Source organism: Sarcophilus harrisii, chromosome 2 (assembly GCF_902635505.1).
Source record: "Sarcophilus harrisii chromosome 2, mSarHar1.11, whole genome shotgun sequence".
Classification (NCBI taxonomy): Eukaryota; Metazoa; Chordata; class Mammalia; order Dasyuromorphia; family Dasyuridae; genus Sarcophilus; species Sarcophilus harrisii.
This window is the reverse complement of record NC_045427.1, coordinates 436,172,105-436,196,781: the sequence shown is the minus strand read 5'-3', so window position 1 is coordinate 436,196,781 and position 24,677 is coordinate 436,172,105. Positions and strand designations below refer to the sequence as shown.

The 24,677-nt window shown below is 36.9% G+C and overlaps 1 protein-coding gene across 7 annotated transcripts in view; it reads left to right on the top strand.

The window, feature by feature from the left end:
• Positions 1–24,677, top strand: part of WHRN (whirlin) — a 120,588-nt gene that overhangs the window by 17,331 nt on the left and 78,580 nt on the right. For all 7 annotated transcript variants that reach the window (XM_031954179.1, XM_031954177.1, XM_031954175.1 and 4 more), the window contains exon 2: positions 11,673–11,891. In XM_031954179.1, the coding sequence (XP_031810039.1) occupies positions 11,673–11,891 (219 nt within the window). The remainder of the gene's footprint in view (positions 1–11,672; positions 11,892–24,677) is intronic.

The following is a 24,677-nucleotide window of genomic DNA, read 5'->3' as shown; positions in this document are numbered from 1 at the left end:
TCTGATTTTGTACTAATGTTATTTCTATTTCTTCTTATAATATCTCAAAGATTGATATGTTAGGCTTCAAAAGTGCTGGTACCTCTATCATTGATAACAATGTAGATCATTAAAGAAACATTGAAAAATTCATTATGTTTTCTATTTGTTATACTCATCTCTGAATGTTTTTGAGATGATGTGGCTCATTTGAGTTTCTTTTCAATATTTCTGTAGATTTGTTTTATATCACAATATTACAGATAATCTTCCACTGTCCTCCTTCATAATATTTTACAAATAGGTTTATATTCTTTTAAAATTTTAGTTTAGTTTCAAATTATCTTTTTCGCTCCACCTCCTCACCCACCCATTGAGAGGTAAAGAAATATGATATTATATGTATGAAGTCATGAAAATTATTTCCTTATTAGCCATATTCTGAAAAATAAAGGAAGAAAAATAGAGAATAAATACTTTCTTTATCTTTATTCTGAGCCCATCAATTCTCTATCTGGAATTGGTTAGCATTTTACGTCATGAGTCCTTTGGGGTTATGAATCATTGTATTAATCAGAATTTCTAAGTCTTTCACAATTGATTATCATCACAATATTGGTGTTACTGTGGATATTGTTCTCCTGGTTCCACTCACTTCATTTTGCAGCAATTCATATAAGTTTTCTCTAGTTTTCCTAAATCATCCACTTCATCATTTCTTATAGCACCATAGTATTCCATCACATTCATATACCATAACTTCTTCATATTAACTGGCATGCCCTCAGTTTCCAGTTCTTTACCACCACAAAATAACTGCTATAATTATTTTTGTACATGATTTTTTTTCCTTTTCCTTTGAGCTACTGGGTAAAAGGCCTAGTAGTGGAATTGCTCATTCTAAGGATGTGCATGGTTTTTATATGTTCATCAGAATATGTTCATCAGAATGATTGGACTAGTCCACAGATCCACCAGTGGTGCATCAGTGTCCCTATTTTCCCACATCTCATCCAGTATTTGTCATTTTCCTTTCCTGTTATCTTAGAGAGCCTGAGGTATGTGAGATGGTATCTCAGAGTTGTTTTAATTTATAATTCTCTAATTATTAGAGTGTTATTTTTTCATGTGACCATTGATAGTTTTGATTTCTTTTTCTGAAAACTGCTTGTTATATCCTTTGACCATTTACCAATTGGGGAATGGCTCCTGTTGTTATATACTTGACTCAGTGCTCTATATATCTGATAAATGAGGTCTTTATAGTGAGTTTATATTCTTAATCTGTGTTGTTTTGGGTTGCTATTTATCTCTATTTGGCAAATCTTTGCTGTATGGTGGCTGTTTTGGCCTCCTCATTATGGTTACTATTTTACATTGGATAATTTAAAAAAAATTTTTAATCTGATCATCAAGATCAGTATCTTTCTTTTTTTTTTTTTTAATTTCCCACTTCTTGGTACTGAAATTCACATATATATGGATGTAAGAACATATATGTGTTGTAGTTGAAAGAGTAGCACTATCCTAGTGCCAAATGTATCTGGCCCTTGCTGTGGGACCCTTGATAATCACTTAGAAACTCCAAGGTTTAGTTTCTCTGGTTGTAACATTAGAAATAGTTCCCTCATAATTTTGTAAGGGAAACACTGTAAATCTTAAAGTGCCACATTAATGTGAATTATTATTATATGTGCATATATAGATAAGTACACCTGATAACCTATATCTGGTGGGAAGTTAGTTGGCACTGTGGACAGAGCACTGGGTTTGGAGTCAGGAAGACCTGAATTCAAATGTGGCCTTAGATGCTGCTATGTGATCCTCTTTGCCTCATTTTCCTTGTCTGCAAAATGAACTAGAGATGGAAATGGCAAACCACTCCAGTATCTTTGCTAAGAAGACCCCAAATAGAATCATGAAGAGTTGGACACAACTAATTCTCCTAACTGAACGACCACAAAAATCCACACCTTGTCCTGTTAAATTGCTTAGACCATAGGAAACTAATGTCACTCTAAGCTTTGATTATAAAAGTGTAGAGTAAGATCAATTTGTTTTCAGAATGTTTTAATCTACCTGCCTAAGTTGGTAACTATTTAAAATATTTTTATCTATTTATATTTATCTATGCATTTATCTGTGTATCTATATGCAGCTAGTAGATAGAGTGCCAGACCTTGAATCAGGAATACCTGAGTTGAAATCTAGCTCCAAACACTTACTAGTTGTGTGACTCTGGGCAACTCACTTAATCCTATTTGACTCAGTTTCCTCATCTGTAAATTGAGCAAACTATTATAGTATTTTTGTCAAGAAAACCCCAGACAGATTCACAGAGGCAGACACAACTGAACAATATCAGCAATTTATCTATAATCTATACATATATGTATATGAAAAAAATTATATTTTTGTAATGACAATATGCTCCCTTAGTAGGTATCTTGTAAGAGATGGAATAAATAAATGATCCTTTCACAATCAAGGCCATTTAATAGTTCAAAGATAAACTTTTATAAGAACTGCTTGTAGATGTGTTCTTCCAATGAGTTATGAGAATAGTACAGAGGAACAGCAAACTTCATTGTCTCACTATTGGTAATGTTCAGTTGTCAGCTTTCTGATAGTCCTCATTGTTTGAAATGGGAAACTTTCTAGATTTCACAAACTAATATCAGATCCAGAGGAATATGTAGTGGTGTGAAAAGTAAGGATATATTTTACCTTGTTAACTCAAAACAGAGGCAGTATGATGGGTTGGACAGAAAACTGGCATTGAACTGAATAAGAACTGAGTTCAAATTCCCCTCTGTGTCCCTAAGTACTTACCTTTTAATTTCTCAGTGCTCCAAGATTCTAGGATTACAAATTTATAACCTAATCTGAAATGGTTGAGATAAGCAATTCCTTATACTGATGAAATCACAGATCTAGTATTAAAGAAAAAAAACCTTAATCTAATATGGCTTACATCATGAAATCAGAAAGTAATATAACTAGAAGGAACCTTGACACTCAGACTCTTGGGGAAAAGAATATTAGAAGATATTTTTCCTACTTCTACCCCATGACACAAAAAAATTAAGATTATCTTTGTAAATGCTTAATACAGGTTTGCTGATGGATTAAATACTAAAAGCAATAGGGTTTTTCATTTGTAGCTGCCCACTGCTCTCCACACCCACACCAATAGTTTCACATTGGAACTAACATGTGCAAAATGGAATTGGGAAGCATTATAACTACAGATGTTACCAGGGAGTCTCTGGCATGGTGGTTATCAGGGGATGGCAGGAAGAAGAGAAACCCACAATAACTTTCTATCTAACAAAGGAATCTTGGGAGATGACATGTTAGAATACAGAATATAGCATGGGAGAGCTGAACAAGATAATGTTGCTAATGATAATAGCAAATAGCAGATTTTTGGATAACAATTTAAGATTTAAAAAGATCTTTACATACATTTTCTCTTTTGAGCCTCACAACAAACCTGGTTGGCAAGTATTATAGATATTTAATTGTGTGTGTGTGTGTGTGTGTGTGTGTGTGTGTGTGTGTTGTGTCTGACTCTCTATGACCCATTTAGAGTTTTCTAGGCAAAGATACTGGAGTGGTTTGCTATATCTTTCTCCAGTTCATTTTACAGATGAGGAAACCAAGGCAAACAGGGTTAAGTGACTTGCCCCGAGTCACTCAAGTAGCAAATGTCTAGAGTTGGATTTGAACTCAGGAAGATGAGTCTTCTTTGTAACTCCAGACTCAGTACTCTATCCATTGTTAGCACTCTATCCACTAGCTGCTCACAGTACTAATAGTATTATCCTAATTTTTTTTTTTCCAAATGAGGAAATTGAAGCTCAGTGACTTGTTCCTAGTCACATATCTAATAAGAATCTGAAGTATCATTTCAACCCAAGTCCCTTAAATTATAAGTCCAACACTGTTCATTGTTCCATACTGCTTTTCAATGCCTTGTAATTCTTTCTTTTAACTGTACTAAAGAACAAAGGATATTAGAAGTAGAAGACATAGAATTTGAGAATTTCAAAGGACATTTGGGACCATTTACTTCAGATTCCTCATTTTATATTTGAGGAAACTGAGGTTCATAGAGGGTGTAATTAATTTACTTCCTCCAGGTCACATGGATAATAACAGAGACAAGACAAGAACCCAAGCCTTCTAATTATCAGTCAGTGCTCTTTCCACTACTTATCCTGCCTCTCCAATGTCCAGGAGTAATTGGAGATAGACAGTTGAATCTCCTTTGTAATCCAGTGATGACTCCTTATTAACTTCCAGAAATAACCAAGCAAGAAAGACTGACTGGAGCAATAGAATTGGATACAAAGTTACCCAGGCAATTGTATACATTTGAAATAAGAAATAACCTACTAGGTAAATAACATACAAGGCAAAGTGCTTATTTTTCTTCAATTCTCTTTCTTCAAGGAAAGGATGTGGAGGAGGGGAAGGAATAGCTAAAACTAATCTTCATTACTATGACTTGGGAAACTGTGGGATTTGGATGGGATATAGATGGTAAGAATGTTACACATCAGTAGGGTGCTAACTTCCAACACTAATGTAGCTGCTTGAAAGCTTTGATTTCTTTCTTTCTAGAAATCACCAAGGAGATTCTACTAATACATATGATGAAGAAAGAAAATCTATCATTTGTATTATTTTCTTTCCTCCCTTCTCTTCCACCTGTTTCCTTTTCTGTAAAATGGGGATAATAATATGTTCCAGGATTATTGTGAGCATCAAATGAGATTATATTAAAACACAGCACAGTGATTGGCACATAGTAAGTGTTTAATAAATGCTTCCTTCCTCCCTCCTTCTGTTCCCTTCCTTTTTCCCTCCCCCCTACTTCCTCTCTTCCTTCCTTCCTTCCTTTCTTTTTTCCTTCTTTCATTCCTTCTTTCTTTCTTTCTTTCTTTCTTTCTTTCTTTCTTTCTTTCTTTCTTTCTTTCTTTCTTTCCTTCCCTCAGAAGAATTAGACAAACTATCCAGTTCAATTAATCACTGAGTCTTACTGATTCTATTTCCACAATTTGTTTAATATCTTTCCTTTCTCTCCATGCACAGGGCCACTATATTTTAGTACAAACTCATCATCAATGGCCCAGACTATTGCAATAGCCTCCTAATTGAACTTCCTACTTGCATTCTCTCCCCAACTCCAATACATCCACCATGGAAATGATATTCCTAAAGCCTACATGTGACCATGACCCTCTCTTGCCCAGTAAACTCCAAGGGGTTACTTGTTGCCTTTAAGATCAAATAAAAATATTTCTTTTTTGACAGTTAAAGCCCTTCACAATCTGGTTCTGCTGTTCCTCTTCACACACTCTGTGGTCTAATCAAACTGACCTTTTTTATGTTTCTCACATAAGATGTTCTATCTCATATCTCCATGAATTTTCAGAGGCTCTCTATCTCCCATATCCAGAATGAACTTTTTCTTACCCCTACCTCTTAGAATACCAAACTTCCTTCAAATTCCATCTCAAACACCACTTCTTACATAAGGCCTTCTCACCCCAGGTTCTAGTGTCTCTCTCCTACACTGCCAAATTACCTCATATCTAATTGATATATAATTTGAAAATGATATACAGTGTGGTGTAGGTAATAGAAAGCTAGCTTTGGAACTAAGAAATCCTGGGTTCAAGTTCTATTGCCAAACATATAGTGCTTGTGTAAACCTGCATAAGCCATTCCTGGTGGTCTAGTTGCTCTAAAATTTTAAATTGCAGGCAAGATACTGACTTGCTTTGGTAGAGGGAGTTTCCTTATCTGGAAATTTCACTATACCAATTAAAAAACAGGTTCACTCCCTATCCCTATATTTTGTGTATACTTTTATGTGTACATAGTGTTTCCTTCAGTAGATTAGAAGCTTCTTGAGGAGAAGACTATTTTATTGTTGTCTTTGTATCCCAATGTCCTGTACATCAGGAATTCTCAACCTGGGATGTGCAAATTTTAATGGAAAAAAAACACCCTACATCTTTATTTTCACCAAACCTCTATCTGAAATTTAGTACTTCCTTCAATTATTTAAATACATTATTCTGAGAAAAGGAATATAGACCTCACTGGATTGCCAAAGGGGTCCATGACACAGAAAAGGTTAAAAACCTTTCTGAAGGTTCTCAATAAATGCTTGTTATTGCTTGAATGCTGAAAGCAATGATTTTTCATTTGCCACCTCACACTGATCTCACACTGGAACTAACAACTCTAAAATACAAGTAGGAAAAGTTTGGGAAAGGTTATAATCAGGAATGTTAACAGCGATCCTCCAGCATGTTGGTCATCAGTCCATGGCAGAAGGAAGAAACCCATCATGGTTTAGTGAGTCCCAGGACTTGGCACATGATTGAACCAAAAAGTCTATTGGGATTTCAGGGGTCTGCACTGCCAGACAATCTGGAATTAGAGCAGCTCACACTGTTTATGGAGAAAAGAAGAAGGTCTGATTGTTTTTTCTGCTTCTGAGTTGACAGCAAGCTGACACTTATCAGTAAAGAAGCTGAATCTTTCTAATTTAGAAGCTTCTATATATAGAACAGTAGTTCTCAGGGAAAGTTATTGAAAACAACATAAATGTACAAAAATGTTCAAAGCAGCATTGTTTTACTTTTCATGATTTATTGATGCCCTTTATTTTTGCATAACAAACATTTCTAAATACATCCATGGTTTCCTCACCCTTTACCTCCCCCATCCCAACTTAGTAATAAAAAATAGCTAGGTAAAATCAATATTCACAGTGGCAAATCTGAAAATCTATGCATTATTCTGGACCCCCAGCTCCCTTATCCTTCAAGGAAAGGAAAGAGGCCTTTTACTCACCTGGGCCCAAGATAAGTCACTCCGATTACACATTTCTAAACTTTGTTAGGGCCTTTAGATGGCATAGTAGAAGGAGTAGTGGGTTTGAAATCAGAAACATTTATCTTCATGAGTTCAATTCAGGCCTCAGACAGTTATACTCTGTGTGATCCTGGTCAAGTCATTTAACCCTGTCTGTCTCAGTTCTTAATCTATATTTAAAAAAAAAAAGCTGAAGAAGAAAATGGCAAACCACTTGTCTTTGCCAAGAAAACCCCGATAGGAAATGAAGAGTTGGAAATGCCTTAAATGACACAAAAGCAACAAAAACTTTGTTAATTTAGAGTTGTTTTATTTTACCTTATTATCATCATTACATATGTTGTTTTTCCAGCAATACGATTTATGATAACAAAAAATTGGAAACAAAATATGTGCCCAATCACTGGAGAGCGGCTGAACAAATTATGGTTTGTGAATTTAATGGAATATCACTGTACTTCAAAGAATGAAAAATAGGAACAATTCAGAGAAACATGGGAATGCTTGTATGAAGTGAGTAATGCAGAATGAAGCAAACACAATTAAGAGAATAATATACACAAGGATGACAGCAACATAAATAATGTGAACCTAAGAGAGGCAACTGAATTCTGGTGAAATCCAATGTTTGGAATTTTTTGAAATTAGAAGGCTCTTTCCTTCTTTTTATTAACAATCAATAAATTAAATTTCTCAAAGGCACTTTCTTGGAAGTTCAGGTGTTTTTGGAAGGCATCTAATGTATCCAAATATGCATAAAATAAAATAAGAAAATGGGTCTAGATTCACTGTATGGTCCCTTCTCACTCTAAATTCTGTGATGTTTGGGAGGCTTTCCATAGTATATCTGGTTTATTGTTTTTGAGATTTGAGTCCTTTAGGTTTATTAAGTGGCCATGTTACAAAAGAAGATAAATGAATTCTCTCAGGATGAGGTTTAAAAGTGAGTTTTTATCAGTATATTTCCAAATTTCACCTTCATTTCCAAATATACCCCTTCCCTCTCCTTTTTGTAGAAAGTTATCTATTGTGACAAAGAATAAAATTAAACGACTTGAACCAAGTATATATACAGTTCTTAATCATGTTAATTATATCAATGTGAGTTATTTGTAACTCTTTCCACATGTGTGTATATGTGTGCATATCAGCTACTAATGATTATGTATTAGAAAATGAATCCTGAGTTCTTGCTGTCCTAATTCTTCTGTTAAACCTACAATCATTTGGCAAGAATGGGATCATTAGGAATCTTCTTCTCACTATCTTTTTGAAGAATAGAGTCCAGATGGCACCTTAAAAGGACACAAAAGGAATTTAGAAGTTTCCTAAATAAGTAAGAGGATAGCAGGAGTCATGAGTTCATGGATCTAGAAATAAAAAATCCCTGGGAAAGAGCCACAACTAGGGTAGGACATCTAAGATTTTTGCTCAAAATTAGAAGAGGCACTAGAAACACTTGCAGTCATTTCACTTTTTTATTTCTCAGTCTCCTCATCTGTGAAATGCAGAGGCTAAACGCAATGGTCTCTGAGGTCAAGCAAATATATATATATATATATATATATATATATATATATATATATATTTATATGTATAGGTCTTTTAGTGTTCAAAGGCAAGGCAAAAATCAAGATAATTGGTAATGTCCCAGCATGCAGGGGATGAGCTTGATATCTTCCATGCCTGACCAAGCTCTAAGGACTCTTGTTTACTCCACCATGGTGACCTCTTTTAGGGTCACAGCATCCCAAACAGAATTGGTACCCAGGCTTATCCCCCTGCTACACCATTCAGCTAGTCCTCAAGATTATTCTTCCTACTTCCTCATGACACAAGTATAGCCTTTGCTCATCACACATCTTAATTTTAACTGGGATGCTATTTTCCTGACTACTCTGTTAAGGGAGCACCAGGGTACCCATAAAAGGACACTATAACTCTCTCATTGCTCATCTTTCCCAATTTTTTTATTGCTATGTCAGAGAACTGGTCTCCTGGGGTTATGGCTCCATCAGGCACTGACATTTAAGTATGAAATTAAGAGAACAAGCAGCTTCCTTTTCTGCTCTTCCTTCCCTGCTGGAGATTAAGAGGCCTAAATGGTTGCACTTGTTGGTACAACTAAAGCACTTGTCAGCTTCCTGTGGCTCTCCTTTGTCTTTGAAAATGGCACATTTTGTATTATTGTAATCTTTAGGATTGGGAAGTTTGTTAGAAGGTGTCTTTTGGTGACCACTTTAGATCAGACCAAATGACTAAAAATGACTTAAATGACAACTTTGTATTTTCATCCATTTCCATTCCAATGAACATATACTAAATGCCTATTATGTGCAAGGCACTAAATGTGTGAAAATCAAACAAAACTATTCTTTCCTCTAAAGGAGTTTATATTCTGCTACTAGTGGTGGTGGTGGTGGTGGTGGTAGGAGCAAAAGGAATGGATACAACACATAAACAGATTAGCATATATTTGATAAAACTTTTTACTCTTGTGACATCTCTTTTTTAAAAATTAATTTTATTTTTGTTTTTTTGACAAGGCAATTGGGGTTAAGTGACTTTCTTAGGGCCACAAAGCTAGGAAATATTAAATATCTGAGGCTGGATTTGAACTCAGATCCTCCTGACTCCAGGACTGGTACTGTACCATCTAGCTGCCCCCCAAAAATTAATTTTATTTTTAAATAAGTTTTTTATCATTTTTATATCATCATAGTTTTTCACAAGATACCCTTCCCTATTCCCAGAGAGCTATCCTGTATAAGGGACATTTTTGAAAGAAAAAAAAAAAGAAAGAAAAAAAGAAAAAAAAATCAGCACAACTGATCAATACATTGATCAAGGCTGAAAACATGCTGAATGTACAGTACCTGTGAACTTCTCACCTCTGTAAAGAGTGTTGTCTCACATCTCTTCTTTTGAGTCGTGCTTGATTTTGATAATTTTGCAAGAAATTAATTTTTAGTCAGTTGCCTGTCACTTAAATATTCTTTTAAATAAAAGTTTAAAATGGCAAAAAAAAGGAATTAATTTTTAAAATTTTGCATTTAATTCCCCCATTCAGCATTTCTGCATACAAAGCAGAATGGAAAAAAAAAGAATTGCATATAAAATGACAAAACTGTCCTAGGTACAGCTTGTAAATATTGGTACAGAAATCCTTGAAGAAAGACACATGAATTGAGTCTTGAAGTAAGCTAGGCTTTCCAAGAGACTGAAGAATGTTCCAGACATGTGGGGACGGGCTGTGCAGAGGTATGGAGTGGGAGATAAGAGTGATGAGTTTGAGGAATATAAAATAGACTACTTTGTCTGGAATATAGAGTATATGAAGGAGAGTCATATGTGGTAAACCTTGAACGATGGATTGGAACCAGATTGGGAGGAGCTTTACAAACCAAATTGAAACATCTTGTATCTTATACTAGAAGCAATAGAGAGCCATTGAAGAAGGTTTACACCTTCTTTCAAGTATACTTCTCCACAGTTCTGGTTCTCTACAGAGAAGCACCATAGTCAGATTTACACTCTAGGCAGATTATATTGGCAGTTTTATAAGGAGTCCCTTTGAGTATTGACAAGTGACCATTCATTTTATGACTATAATATTCCCACAGAGTAATAATATTTTATGATTCTATAACACGTTAATGTTTCTAAAGAGCTTGCCTAACAATAATCCTGTAAGCTTGGTAGAACGATTGCCATTTTCCTCATTTCCTGAAGAAAATGAGAATTACAGAGCTGATGTAGTTTGCTAATGTGCATTTGAGCAGGGATTTGAAGTATGTCTGTTGATATCAAGCCCATAGCTCTTTCCTTTGTACCTCACGATCTCTCAAGATAGAATTAGATATGTATGGACCTTGCCTGGAGTGAGCCTGGTTTCAAATGGACAAAGATGGGAATAAATACAGAAGAGCTACCTCCACATTTTGTAGGCTAGAGGAAAATACTATGTGCTAAATTCATCTGTAAGAGTTCATTAGACAAACATGGGACCTGGAGTAAAGGGACCTTGAGGCATTTTTGAATTGTTTCCTTCTTCCTAATAACATCCCTATTAGGAGCAGTCTTTGAAAGTTTGATGATAAATGGGATCATTAACACTATGTGAAAGGAAATAGTGTGAAGGGGAAAATGGGACCATTTTTCTTGGAATTTTTGCCCATAGGGCAAGGAGGCCTTTGTGCCTTGTAATTCCCTTTTTTTGTTGTTGTTCTTGTCTATTCTTCCTTTGGAAAATGTGAGGTGCAAAGAAGATTGTTCCCATTTTCTTAAGGGAACACTGAGCCCTCGTAGTCATGCTAAATGAATGCTAAATCTAGTTATACCACAGGTCAGAGACAACGTTTACATAGTATCATAGAATTAGAGCTGAAATGGCCCTTAGAAACCGTTGAGTCCAACCCCATTGTTTTACAGATGAGAAACTGAGGCACAGAGATATTAAATAATTTGCTTCCTGAGGCAGGATTTGATCTCAGGTATTCCTCATTCTTAGATCAGTGTTCTAATCCCAAGCTATTTAATCTTTTAAAACATATCCCCTTCTGACTTCCATATCTGAGTTGTGTGATTCTGTAATAGATCATAAGATTATCAGATTTAGAACTGGAAGGTAGCTTAGAGGCCATCTAATAAAACTGTCCCTTTATTTTACAAAGGAGGAAACTAGACCCATGGGAGAGAAAATATTTTCCTGAGGCCAGTGATAGCAAATGATAGAACTGAGATGCAGCAAAACTTTTTCCTGTGCAGAGTAACAGTAGTTATCTGTCTGTCTCTAGGTACTGAAAGGGTCCAAGAAGCTAATCTTGTCTGTGCATTCTGTCGGGCGCATCCCAGGGGGATATGTCACCAACCACATCTACACTTGGGTAGATCCTCATGGCCGAAGCATCTCTCCCCCTGGGGGGCTTCCCCAGCACCATAGCAGCTCCCTCCGGAGACAGGAAGGAGAGAGGAGGAGTATCCTGCAGTTTCTTCCAGAGGGAGATGAGAAAAAGGTAAGTAAGTACAGATTTCCCTTCCACATCTCCACTTTCCCAATCTCTATTTTGATATGTATTGTGAGTCAGCTTAAGAAATTAAATAGGAATTTGGGGGGAGTTTTGCAGAACTCACAAGACACAAAGGCCAGTAGATAACACAGGAAAAGTTTAGAAATTCAAGAATGCAAAAATATATGTATGGAATTATATAATATCAGCATAGTTTATCTTTTAATAACACAATAATTCAGACTTTTTCTTTGGTACAAAGGGAGGGTCAAAAATTTTATGCAGATTTTCCAGATGACGGGAGGGGGGGGTGGACTGTGTCACTAACCCCTCAGTGTGGAAAACTGTAGATGGAAGTTGGGCTGCCCAAAGTTTCCTTTTCATTACCATAATAGGGATGAAATGGTCTTCTAACACAACATTCCCTCTCTGTTAACAGTTTGAAGAAACTGAAAAAAAGGGGTACCTCCCATCTATAAGTGACTGTCTGTCCCAAGTCCTGGATGTCCTGGAAGCTGAAACAGTAAAACTAAGTTTGTTTTTGGTACCCCTTTATAGCTACATCTGCCTAGAGATTCCTTCCCTAGAGAAACCAGAATTGGAGGGAGCTCCTGTACCTGTACCTGTACCTGAGCAGGAGATCCCTCTATGACTTCCCTGACAAATAGTCATCCGGTCTCTATGGAAAGACTCCTACTGAGGAGAAGCAGCTACCTCCTGAGACAGCCCACCCCAGTTTTTGTGCATCTTTAATGTGCTCCTTTTGGGGGAAAATGTTGCTCACATGGAGCTGAAATCTGTTTCTCTGCAATATTTCCCCTCTTTCCTTGTTCTTAGCTTTACCTTTTGGTGCCAAACATAAAAAAAAATAATAATCTAATGCTTCTCCCTCATGGCAACTCAGAAAATACTTTACAGTTATTATATCCTTTGATTATTATTTTTTAAAAAGTCTTCTTTTCTCTAAGTTAAATAGTTCAAATTCTTCAACTGATACCCATGTGGCAAGATCTCCAATTCTCCCACCCTCCTCCTCACATTCTTTGGACATGTCTGAGCTTATCGAAGTCCTAAAATGTGGCATTCAGAATTGGACACATTATTCTACTTGTTGTTGGGACCAGGGCACCCTGGCGTGTGTTCTGGATAAATCTAGTCTTCCCTGAAAGCAATGTATCTATTTTCTGGCTATATTTTCATTGTCCTCATCACATATTGTCCAGGAGATAGTAAAATTCTAATAGCAGAACTCATGTTTCTCTCCCCACTCTGTTATCTTCTTGAATTAAACCTTCCTGATCCTATACCCAGTCCCCATATGGGAAGATCTCCAATGGCCTCATCACCCTGGCCACCCTTCTTTATCAAGAAAGAGACCATGAGGGAATTGGACATTTGGAGTGAGGGCAAAGGAGAGGCTATGAATATTCAAGACTATCTTTCCCATTACTATTCTCCCTAGGGCTGAGCCTCTAGCTAGCATAGCAGACCTGGACAGGACTAAAGGATTCATTTGCTCAGATTTGATTAAAGCTCAAATGAGATTGCTGTGAAAGCATCATCGGCAAATATATTCCTTGCCCTAATGGAGCTTACAATCTAGTAGATCTAATTAGATATGTACACAGTTAGAAGATAGGGAATAGACTTGTGATTTCACTGGCATACACGAGAAAACTCCTACCAGTGCAGGTTGTCACCTTGTCTGAAACCGAGATATCATTTTAGAGAGTTACTTGGGGCATTGCCTGGAAAATATCAGAGGTAGAACTTTAAGCCAAGTGTTCCTGGATCCAAGGTTAATATTTTCATATAAATATGACACACATGTAAGAGGAACACAAGGTACTAGTTGGTCAGATAAGGGGGGAAAATAACATCTTGCTGTGGAGTCTTGAGAAGTAAATCTAGGATTATTTCACCAGAAGGGAGGCATTGTGCCTCAAAAGAGATGAGAATGATGTTGAAAATAAAAACTGGTGGAAGAAGGAGGAGGAATTTTAAGCTCAAGGAACAGTGTGGAGAAGGGTGAGGAGGGACTGCCTGGAACCTAGCAGTAGCTAACCCTCTCTGTCCTGAGGCCACTGTTAAAGACCTGCTTATTTGCCAAGTTTCACCAAGGAAATGGGAGTTAAAGAAAGATGGCAGATAGTTAGGATGGGGACAAATGGAATAAGGTGAATATTATAGAGAGTAGAAGCTCAAGCTAGCTACTACCCCCCTCTCTCTGTCCTCCCTATAGTTCAGTTGTGCAAGTGTCATACAAATACAAGAAAATGCTTGTCTGCTGCTATACTCATACAAGATCTTCTGATCTATCTGCCCTGACTCTAAACTACCATAAATGTACAATTCTTGTGAGTATGTGATGGAAAGAGAACTTGACTTTGGCTCTGGCTCCGATACTTATTAACTTTGTCACTGGGACAAACCCAGTTTCCTGTTTATAGAATGAGCTACTTACACTATATTACTTTACAATTTGTTGTGGGGAAAGTGTTTTGTCTGCAACAAAATACTATGTAGTATGTTATTCTTGTTGCTAACAGATGCACAAAAGAGCTCATACCATTTTGAATATATTAATTAGCCCCTGACACATATTAGCTGTGTGACTGTGGCCCGATTACTTAATCTTTCACTGTTCTGGGTAATTCTCTGAGACTATAACTTGTAGAGAGGATGCTTGCCTGTACTGGCAGAGGGAGTTTCTTCAACCCTGGGATTCCCCAAACTAGTGGAATTACAGGTCTTTTCTATATTCTAATTAGCCAGTTGTGAGTAGTACTGCAGTACTTCAGGGATATAAATGTCTTAAATGAACTGCCATCCTCCTAGACATCTTCAGATTTGAGGGGAGAACAAGATGGAATCATTGTATTATTGTGAGGCTCAAGATCTGGGAACAAATTTAGAGAAAATGTTGTCCAGTCCCCCTTTTTTTCACATATGAAAAAGAAAATAAAATCAACTTTTTCAGATCATATAGCCATTCAGTAACGGAGTTGGAACTCACTTAGATTCTCTGATTCTAAGTTGAAAGCTCTTTTGAAAGGAAACTGTCAGTTAATATGCATTTAAGTACCTACTATATTCCAGGTACTGAGGATACAAATATAAAAAATAATAATAATGACTACTCTCAAGTAATTTACATTCTATTAGGGAATAAAATCTATATATGTGTGTGTAGACAGACCAATAGAGATACAGAGACAGAGTGTCTTTCTCTCTGTCTCTCTCTGTTTCTCTGTCTCTGTGTGTGTCTCCATGTATCTATATGTAAAAGATATGTATGCATATACATATGTACACAGATGGAATGAATACAAAATAAATTCATGGTAGTAGGGAAGATGAGAAATAATTAGGGAGGAACTGGGAAAGGCACTGTGTGGGTGTGGAAGGTGGTACTAGAATTACATCTTAGAGGGAATCCATAAGGAAGAGGATGGCATTATGAGGGTGGTTGGAATGTAAAAACTCATGTGAGTTGAAAGGTGGGAAGTTGGGAAATGGAGCAATCTAAGCAGAGGAACAGAGAGCAGATGAGTTTGGCCGGCCTGGATTGTAGAAGGAAGCCAAACAGAGGACTATAGGTGACAGGGAAAAGACAGCAAGGAATTACAACAATTTCTTTGGGGAAAGTTCAGAGTGACTTGCCTAGATTTTAATGTTGGGCTTTCTGGTCTCGGTGGCCCTCCCTCCTCCTCTCTCACCAGCTTCATCACCTTCTCATTTGTTTCAAATAAATCAGGTTCACCCAAGAGGCCCTTTGGGTCACCCTGTGAAGTACTCAGAGAATGAATGTAGCTCTTACCTGCCAGAAAGGAAATTTATTACAGAATGAAAGGCCTCATGCTTTGCTGATGAAATATTCATGGTGGTCATGGGAAAAGGGATGTCGTCATTGTCATTTCCATTTAAAGGAAAAGAGAAGTAGCTGGAACGGGAAAGTCTGGCAAAGGGCTGCTTTGTACCTTGGACGCCTGTCGGCTTAATGTGGAAGCAATGCCTGTAGTGTAATCTGCAATTTGCCTTTGAAATCAGACTTGGGAAGCATTTCTCCTTGGCATTTGTCTCTTCCCCCTTCTCATGCATCTCTGATTGTCAAAACTCCTTTGACTTTTGCATACATTCTTAAGATCTGCCTTGAAAACATTTCCAACCTCCAGGAATACATATAATGTATACCGACAAATTATAATTATGTCACAATTTGACAGTTTACAAAATATTTCCTTCACAATAGACCTGTGGAGTAGAGAGATCAAATATTAGAAGCCCCATTTTATAAGTGAGGAAATTGAGATACTGAGAAATTAAAGCAACCTATTCAAGTTTTCTGACTTTACCTCTACTGTTCTTGCCATGGTGTACGGACGTGGAGGATTTGGAGTAGGAAAGATCCTTAGAGATCATTAATTCTGCCATGGAAGAAGCTGAACAACTTGGGAAAGGGATTTCCCGGGGTCCCACAGCTTAGAAATAGCCCAGTCTCAGTTTTCTGACTCCAAATCCAAGATTCCTTCTATCACCTTGCCTCTCCACCAAGTGTATTTAGCGCATATCTCCCCATGCAATCCAAAGTGCAGTCATATTTTATCATCTGGATAAATACATGTGCTTTCTGTGATTTCTGGGGATGAAGCCTCAGTGATATGTTTCATATCTTAATGTCAGTATATGAAGACTGAAGTTAATGGTCTTTATTCTGATACAACCTCTAGCACAATAGACAGTTCTATGAAAGATTTAAAACTGGGAATGGGAAAACTGGAATGAAGTTGGGGAAGACTGGGATTAGTATAGTTGGTGGGAGCATCCACCCCAATAGATGAATTGAGTCTGAGATACATCTAGGCCTTCAGAGTGGCCAGATCCACAGTGTCATAGACCTGCCCCTGTAGTAATAACTAATAATATCAATAATATTACATCATTTTGTCCTTATGACAGCTCTGGGAGGTAGGTGCAATTATTGTTCCCAATTTATAGATGATAAAAGTGAGGCAATGGAGATTAAGTGATTTGCACAGGATCACATAGTTAATAGAGATCTGAGGCTGGATTTGAACTCAGGTCTATTCTAAACTTGGGCCTGGTGGTATATCCACTGCCCCTGTGCCACAGATCTTGTGCTAATCACTTGCCCATGGACCCACTTTGTGACTTTAGAATAAAAAACTGACCTATTGTGGTTTCTCTTTAGAGTTCCCTATCACTACTTGGTCTGGAGTTCTCTTTAGCTCTTTGTGGGAGTATTGTAGGGGGACCTGTGCTATATGACTTTTCCTTCATCTCCTCTCCTTCTCCTTCTTCCTCTTTCTCCATCTTTTGGGTTAGTTTTCTAAAGAGAATTTATGGAGAAACACTGACAAAAGTGGAATGTGAAAAGAATAAGTGGAGTGAATGTTCATACCAATTAATTCACAGATCTCTCCAGATTGGCAGCCCCCAAAGTAGTTGAGTTATTCTCTTGTTTTTTTTTTTAATTTAGCTGTTTAACATTCAAACTTTTAAATGTTTTGTTTGCTTTTTCATAAGTATTCCTCATGCTTAGTATGGTACCTAACCGCAGTAAGCATTTAATAAGTGTTCTCTTTTTCATAATTCCCTTTATCCATTTATCCATCTCTCTTTTCCTCTCTATCAATCAATCTATTCATCCATTATGTCTCTAGTGAGATGATGAGGAATATCTATATTGTATTTTTCCAGAATATTTAGATCATGCTGCTTTGAACTTTTCTAAAAATCTGACTCAGAAATTAAAATTATTATTTAGAAAATTTTTCTTACTTTGGAGACCAGTAGCTAGTAGGTTAAAAATGGTGTGATGGCATTATGGGTAATGGAACTCACTCTCTGAGACTTTTCCTCCCTAAATGTCAACTGTCTCATCTATGAAATGAACTTGTAATTCATAGGTCTGTTACAAAACTCAAATGAGATAATGGATAAAATCACTTTGTTTCCCTAAAGTGCTATATAAATGTAGGTTATTATTATATTATTGATTGCCAGTCATCGCCTTTACAATTTCTCTCCCCACCATTGATCACACCATAACTTTTTTTTAATGCTGTTTGCTTAACATTAATATGCAAGATACAATGCATTATAGTCTTTTTTGATCAAGGCAGAATTCTGTTAGTCCTTCAGGCTTCATTGGTATGCATGGATATGCCATTGGATGCTGAGTCTGGTGCTTAGTCTAGGGGTATTATACTCTGGGTCCTGCTTCAGCTCTCTTCTGATAAGTCACCCACTATAAGGGAAATGGTGACATCTTGTAATCATGAGATGAAGGGAGGAAACTGACTGGTACAATGTTATTTTTCAGAACCAGTCTCAAAGCATTAGGAAAAAAAAAAAAACCTTGAGCTTCTTCATTTATGCATGCTGGGCACCCTTGAAGTGACCTAGCATTTGCTCAGACTCAAAGCTCCCCTGCCTCTCCCCTTTATGAGGGCAGTCTACAGACACGTCCCTCAAGAGTGGTATGCTGCCACAGTAAGAGTAGCAGAAGCCCGGCAGCCATGACAGATCTGTTTCCAAATTGAAAATGCATAAATTTCTTTCCATCATTGGGAAATTAGCAGGATGTTTTATGTGGGAAGGAGGATAGAGGAAAAAGATGAAATCAACTATTAATAGTGTAGATTTTTAATTTTATTTTTATTGAATAGTATTTTATTTTCCTCCCTGTTACATGTCAAGAAAATTTTTAGAATTTGTAGACTTTCTTTTTTTAAAAGGTATTTTAACAAGAAATATGTCAAGAGATCCAGAATTGATACTCCAGGTGGGAGAGGAAAATAGCTTAATACCAAGATGTGGAGTCAAATAGAAGATTTATCAGGAGGATTAGAAATGAAATGTTGTTTCTTTGTCTAGTTTTGTCATCAAAGGGCTCATCAAGGTTAAAATCAAGGCCATGAAAGAAATATGTCAGAGGCAGAGATGTTCTTACCTGGTCCTTTTGTCAAACCCCATGAATGTTTATGTAGTGCCTGCTATATTCTGAGCACTGTTTGAAGGCTAAGGGAATCTCAAAATGGATGTAACACAATCCTAACCTCAAGGAAGATGTAATTTTGTAGGGGATGTGCAGCTATAGAGATAATGATAATCATGCTATTTAGCATTTCTATAGCTCTAAAGGTTTGCAAAACAATTTACATATTCTTTCCCATATGATCCTCAAAGTAATTTTGGGAGGTAGGAGCTATTATGAGCCCCATTTTGCAGTTCAGGGGCCTAGTTGTGTATTCTTTATAAAAGATATAGAAAGCACAAATATCCCCATCAAGATGATTGATGCCATTTCCTTGATAGGCTTGGAATGAATTGTCTGGTCATTTTGACCAAGTTAAGGATGCTCTGCTTTTGAGGACTGCTTTCTGTGGAAGATATAATCACATTAACCACAGGTTGATTGAGTCATGGTTATTGAAGATCTCATCCTTGGACTGACTTTGACCAATAAAAAAATAAAGAACAGACATCAAGTAGGGCTATCAAAGAACCAGAGCTGAGCCAAGCACAAATTCAAAGGGAGTTTGGGTCCTAAGGGACCTCTCAGCCCCAGAAAGGCAATGGTAAAACTTCTTAATCCCAGAGATGCTTGGGATAAACAAACATAAGGGTGGCCATTTAGTTAGTAAACCTTTATCAGATGCTTGCTCTGCCTAGGCACTATGCTAATGCAATTCCTGATGCTGGGCACTAGGACTATAAAAACAAAAGATAGTACTTGTGGTCTAATGGGGAAGCAGGAGTTTATGGAGCCAAAAGAGGAGGGAATCATATGCTTCTATATATGGTAGTGGCTGGAAGCATCATTAAAGCAGTTGTCTTATCAATATGCATTTATTAAGTGCCTACTATGTCATAGGCGCTAGGGATACAAAGAAAGGCAAAAGCCAGTTGCTGGGTTTTTTTTTGGGGGGGGGAGCATTATGAATTTTAATTATAGGGTATTTAAATAATATTCTTTCAACATTTATAAAGGATGATTTTGTGTTCCTTAAGCATTTCATTTTTAAAATTTTTTAAGCATTCTTTTTTTATTAAAGTTTTTTGTCTTTCAAAACATGTGTGGACAATTCTTCAACAAAACCCCAGTTGCTGTTCTTAAAAAGCTTGCCAGTGTGATGGCGGAGACAATAATATACAATCAAAATATAATATAGGATAAATTGGAGATTATTAACAAAGGGAAGAGATTAGCTTTAAGGAAGATCAGGAAATGTTTCTTACTGAAGGTGAATTTTAAAAGTTGGAACATGAAAGTCAGGGAGGCAAGGAGGTGAAGAGAGAAATGAAGAGAAAGTATTTGAGCCATAAGGGACTGCTAGGAAAATGTACAAAGTCAAAAAATAATGTCTTGTGTGGATTGCAAAGTACCAAAAGGGGAGCAAGTATAAAGAGATTGGAAGGTGGGAACGGTTTTGGAGGAATTTAAATCCCTGAAGGAAGATTTTCTATTTGATCTTGCAAGGTAATAGGGAGCCACTAGAATTTACTGAATAGAGGAATCAGACCCTCCTTAGGAAAACCACTTTGAAAAGCTGAGTAGAGGATGGTTTGGAGTAGGGAGAGACTTGGGGCAAGAACAAGCAGTAGGCTGTTGCAACAGGGGAGATGTGAAGTGATGAGGGCTGCATTAGGGGTGGCAGTGCCAAAAAGAGAAAGGGGTGTAGATGAGAGCTACTACAAAGGTAGAATAAATAGAAAATGGCAAGATTAATTATGGGAGAGACAGTAATGAGATGGGAATGACAACTAACCTGGAACTTGAGTGAAATGAAATAAAAGAAAGGGGGATTGTTCTGTTCTCCTCTATCTTGGTCCATTTATGTCTGATTATTGTGTACAGTTCCAGGTATCATTTTATCAAGGACAATGACTGGAGCACATCCAGGAAAGAATGGCTAGGATGGTTTGGTCTGGAGACCAGGCTATATGAAAACTGGATGAATGATCTAGGAATATAAGAAGAGAAGGCTTGGGAGATTGGGGAGAGCCATGACAGTTGTCATCGGGTGTTTAAATATATGTAAAAATATTGAAGACATATTTAGATTTGTCCTACTTAGCCCCGGAAGACAAAACATGGAGCTAGAGGATGAAGGTTGCAGAGAGGAAGATTTAAGCTTCATGTAAAGAAAAACTCATTAATCATTAAAGATATCCAAAGGCAGACGAAGCTGGCTGAGGAAGTGGTGGGTTGTCTCCTACTGGAGATCTTCATGGGGGTAGCTACTTGTCAGGGATGTTAGTAAAGGAAAATTCCTCTTCATATTGTGTTTAGACTAGATATCTGGAAGATCTCTGAAGTTTCTCTCAGCTCTATGATTCTATGAACATATGCCTATGAGGAATTGATGCACGTGAAGAAAACTCCTAGTTCTGTTATTTGCAAGTAAGCATGCATACAGTTCACCCAGTGTTCTTTGCTGCTGAGTCTGCATTTTCTTTTTATTATTTTTGGGCCTGCATGGTAGAAAAGGTATGAAATGGTCTCAATGAGCATTTGTTTCCACACATCAGTGAACAGCTCTCCAAGAATAATTGCTTTTATTTGCCAAAAGGAGACCTTTGAGGAAGGGTTGAGTCTACTAGTATAGCAAATAGACCTTATCTCTATGTTGTCTAGGACTCACCCACTTCCCCCCGCCCCCATACATGCTCGATGACATTTTGAAAGGTAACAGAAAGATGGTATGGTGAAAGAGCTGTCCTTTCCTACTTCCTTCTTCCCTATGTCCACAGGCCTCAGATGTTCTTCAGGGTAAAGTATTTACCAAAAAGCTTGGGGGAAGTTGAGGAAAGAGTAAAATTTTAAAAACCAAGGGCCCCACACTAAGACTATTTGAAAAAAGATCTTAAGGGTATTTAGAATGCACTGTTCCTTTAAATCAGGAGTCCTTAATCTGGGGTCTTTTAACTTAGTTTAAAAAATATTTTATTTTAATTTGTTTGCCATATTACAATATTTACCATATAACCATCTTCCAATCACCACAATTGGTTTCTTTTGTAATCTTTTGTCTTGTATTTTATTTATTTATTTAAACAACTTTTTTTCTGAGGAGGCTTTACAAAATGGCCAGTGAACTCCAAGATATACAAAACAAAGAACATTTGCTTTAAATGAATTGTTGAGGTTTAGTTTAAATTGTATCCACAGCTAGAGACACAAGTTGCTATTCTGGAAAGTGTCAGATCTGGGTTCAAATGCTGGCTCTGACACTTAGGTGATCTATCTTGGAAGGCCAAACAGCTTCTTTGACCCTCAGTTTTCTCATCTGTAAAATACTGCCCATCTCAGAGGGTTTCTCTGAAGAGAGCTCTTTGTAAGCTCAAAGCACTATGCATATCCCTAGCTATACCTGTAAACCTGTCTCTAATCTTGCCAAAGGATCATGTCTGGCCTGGAAGAGAGGGTGTATCAGTGGCCATTTTCACGTATTGGTCCAAGGTTTCATTTTTTATTCACAGCCTAGATGATGATGGTGTTTCCAATTCAGGAAGGTGGTTCCAGAAGGCAAAGGCGAACATATACTTTTGAAGCACTTAGCTTAAAGTATCAGGGCCTCTATTAAGTGCTTTGGAAATAACTCATTTGATCAAATCAGGAGAAATGGTCAGCAATCATGTAGGGCAGATTTTTGTTGGAAATGGGCCATGTGTCAGTTTTTTTTTTTAAATGATCAGCCCCTCAAAAGCAAGATACATAGTATAAAGGAGTTTATGTATTGAGTTAAATAATTGCCTCATTTGAAAATGATATGTGGATGGATCAGTGTTTCATATAAAGAGAAAGTGTCATTGTTTTGACTAGAAACTGAAAATCAAAAATATGGAGCTCTTAAAAAAATAAAGCAGTTAATATAAAGTCAAGTAATATATTTATGACTCAGAAGAGTGGATCATTGATTATATTTTTACTTTGCTTTTATGTGCCAAAGGGAAACCTTTGAGTAAAAATTGAGTCTATTAGTATTGCAAATAGACCTTAGCTCTGTGTTGTTTAGGTCTCTTCTCACTCTGTTCCCCCTATACATGCTCGATGACATTTTAAAAGTAGAAAGATATACCAAAAGGTACATAAAAGTCATAATGATAATGACTCATTTGCAAACACAATGCTTTCCCCACATTAAGGGAGCCAGCGCAAATATTATTTGGGCTCCTTTACAGATAAAGAAACTGAGTCACAAAGAGGTACAGTGAAATTCTGAAGGTTACCCAGCAATGGTAGATGAACTCTGAAGTGTCTTTGTACTTTAGATCTATGTTCCTATGTCCTTATGATTCCTTTCTATTGTGGAAGTTTTTAGAGTGACTAAGGACAGCACAGGGAATAAGGACAGTAGGGACAGTCATGATTATAGATGATGTTTTTTCACCAATAAAATACCTCCCAAAGGGTTATTTTCCTGCCAGTGGAGATGATCTTTGGACTCTCATTTTGCTGCTGTTTTTCATGTCTTCTTTCTCTTTTTTCCTATGATGAGTAGTGGCTCTGACACCATTCCTTCATATTTATTACAGCAGCATCAGTGACAAAATGGACTTTTACTTCTTCCTTTGTCTCTCCAACTTTGATTGAGTGTTAGTTCTTCTTAGCCATGTGCAAGTTGCTCAATTTAACCAAATCAAAGGATGTTTCCACTGAGCAGAAAGAATCAATTATATTGTGGCATATAAAGCCATTATTGTGGTTCTTAGCTAGAGAAGCAGCCTCTCTGGGAAAGACTGGGTTTGGGAGCTGGGTTTCTGGCCTTTGTTTTCAGAGGTGAGTGCTATTCATGATTGAATCTCCAAAGAGGGGCTTAAAACAATAGTTTTCCTCATGCTTTGCGAGCCCACACAGACAGAATGCCAGAGCTGGAAACAAGAGCAGCATTAAATAGGGGACATATATTAAGCACTGACTGTGGGTTGGACACTGAGCCAGGAATAAAAACCAACAAATGACAGTCTCTGCCCGTAAGGAGTCCACATTCCACTGGGAGAGGGTTGGGTGCAAATTAGGTAGAGTACAGTGAAAATTTCGGTGATAGAAAACAGAAAATAGCAAAATGGGGAGAAAGAGAGAAAGTCAGGAAAAGCTTCATAGGGGATGAGACCTGATCTCAGCCTTGAAGGCAGTGCAGTCTCTGAGAGTGGGACTGAAGAGGAAGTGCACTGCAGGGATGGAGGGCCTCTTGTACACAGAAGCATCAATCAGTAGGTTAGCATTTATTAAGCATTGACTATGAGTCAAACGCTCTGCTAAGAGTTGTGGATACAAGAAAGCCCAAAACAAGCCCCTGTCCTTAAGGAGCTCACATTCTGTCGGGGGAGAAAACATGCAAACAACTAAGTACATATATGTATGTGTGCTATTATACATAATATGTATATGTATGAATATATAAATACTACAAATGCATGTATATTGTATGTATACTTAAAAACACATAAGCATATCGTATATTTATAGAAATCAAATATAGTTTATCTTAATATATTTGTGTAAATATTTGTATAATAGTATATTAGTACAATATAATATGTAATATATCTTTATATAAATTATATATTTTATAGGATAAGTATAGTTTATGTTAAGTATATAAATAGCGTATATCATCTATATCACTTATACATATTATATATACACACATCTACACACATGCATGTATATACATAGATGCATATGTGCACATATAAGTATAAATACCCAATACAAACCATATTATATATAATATATGTAACATATGTACTATATAATAT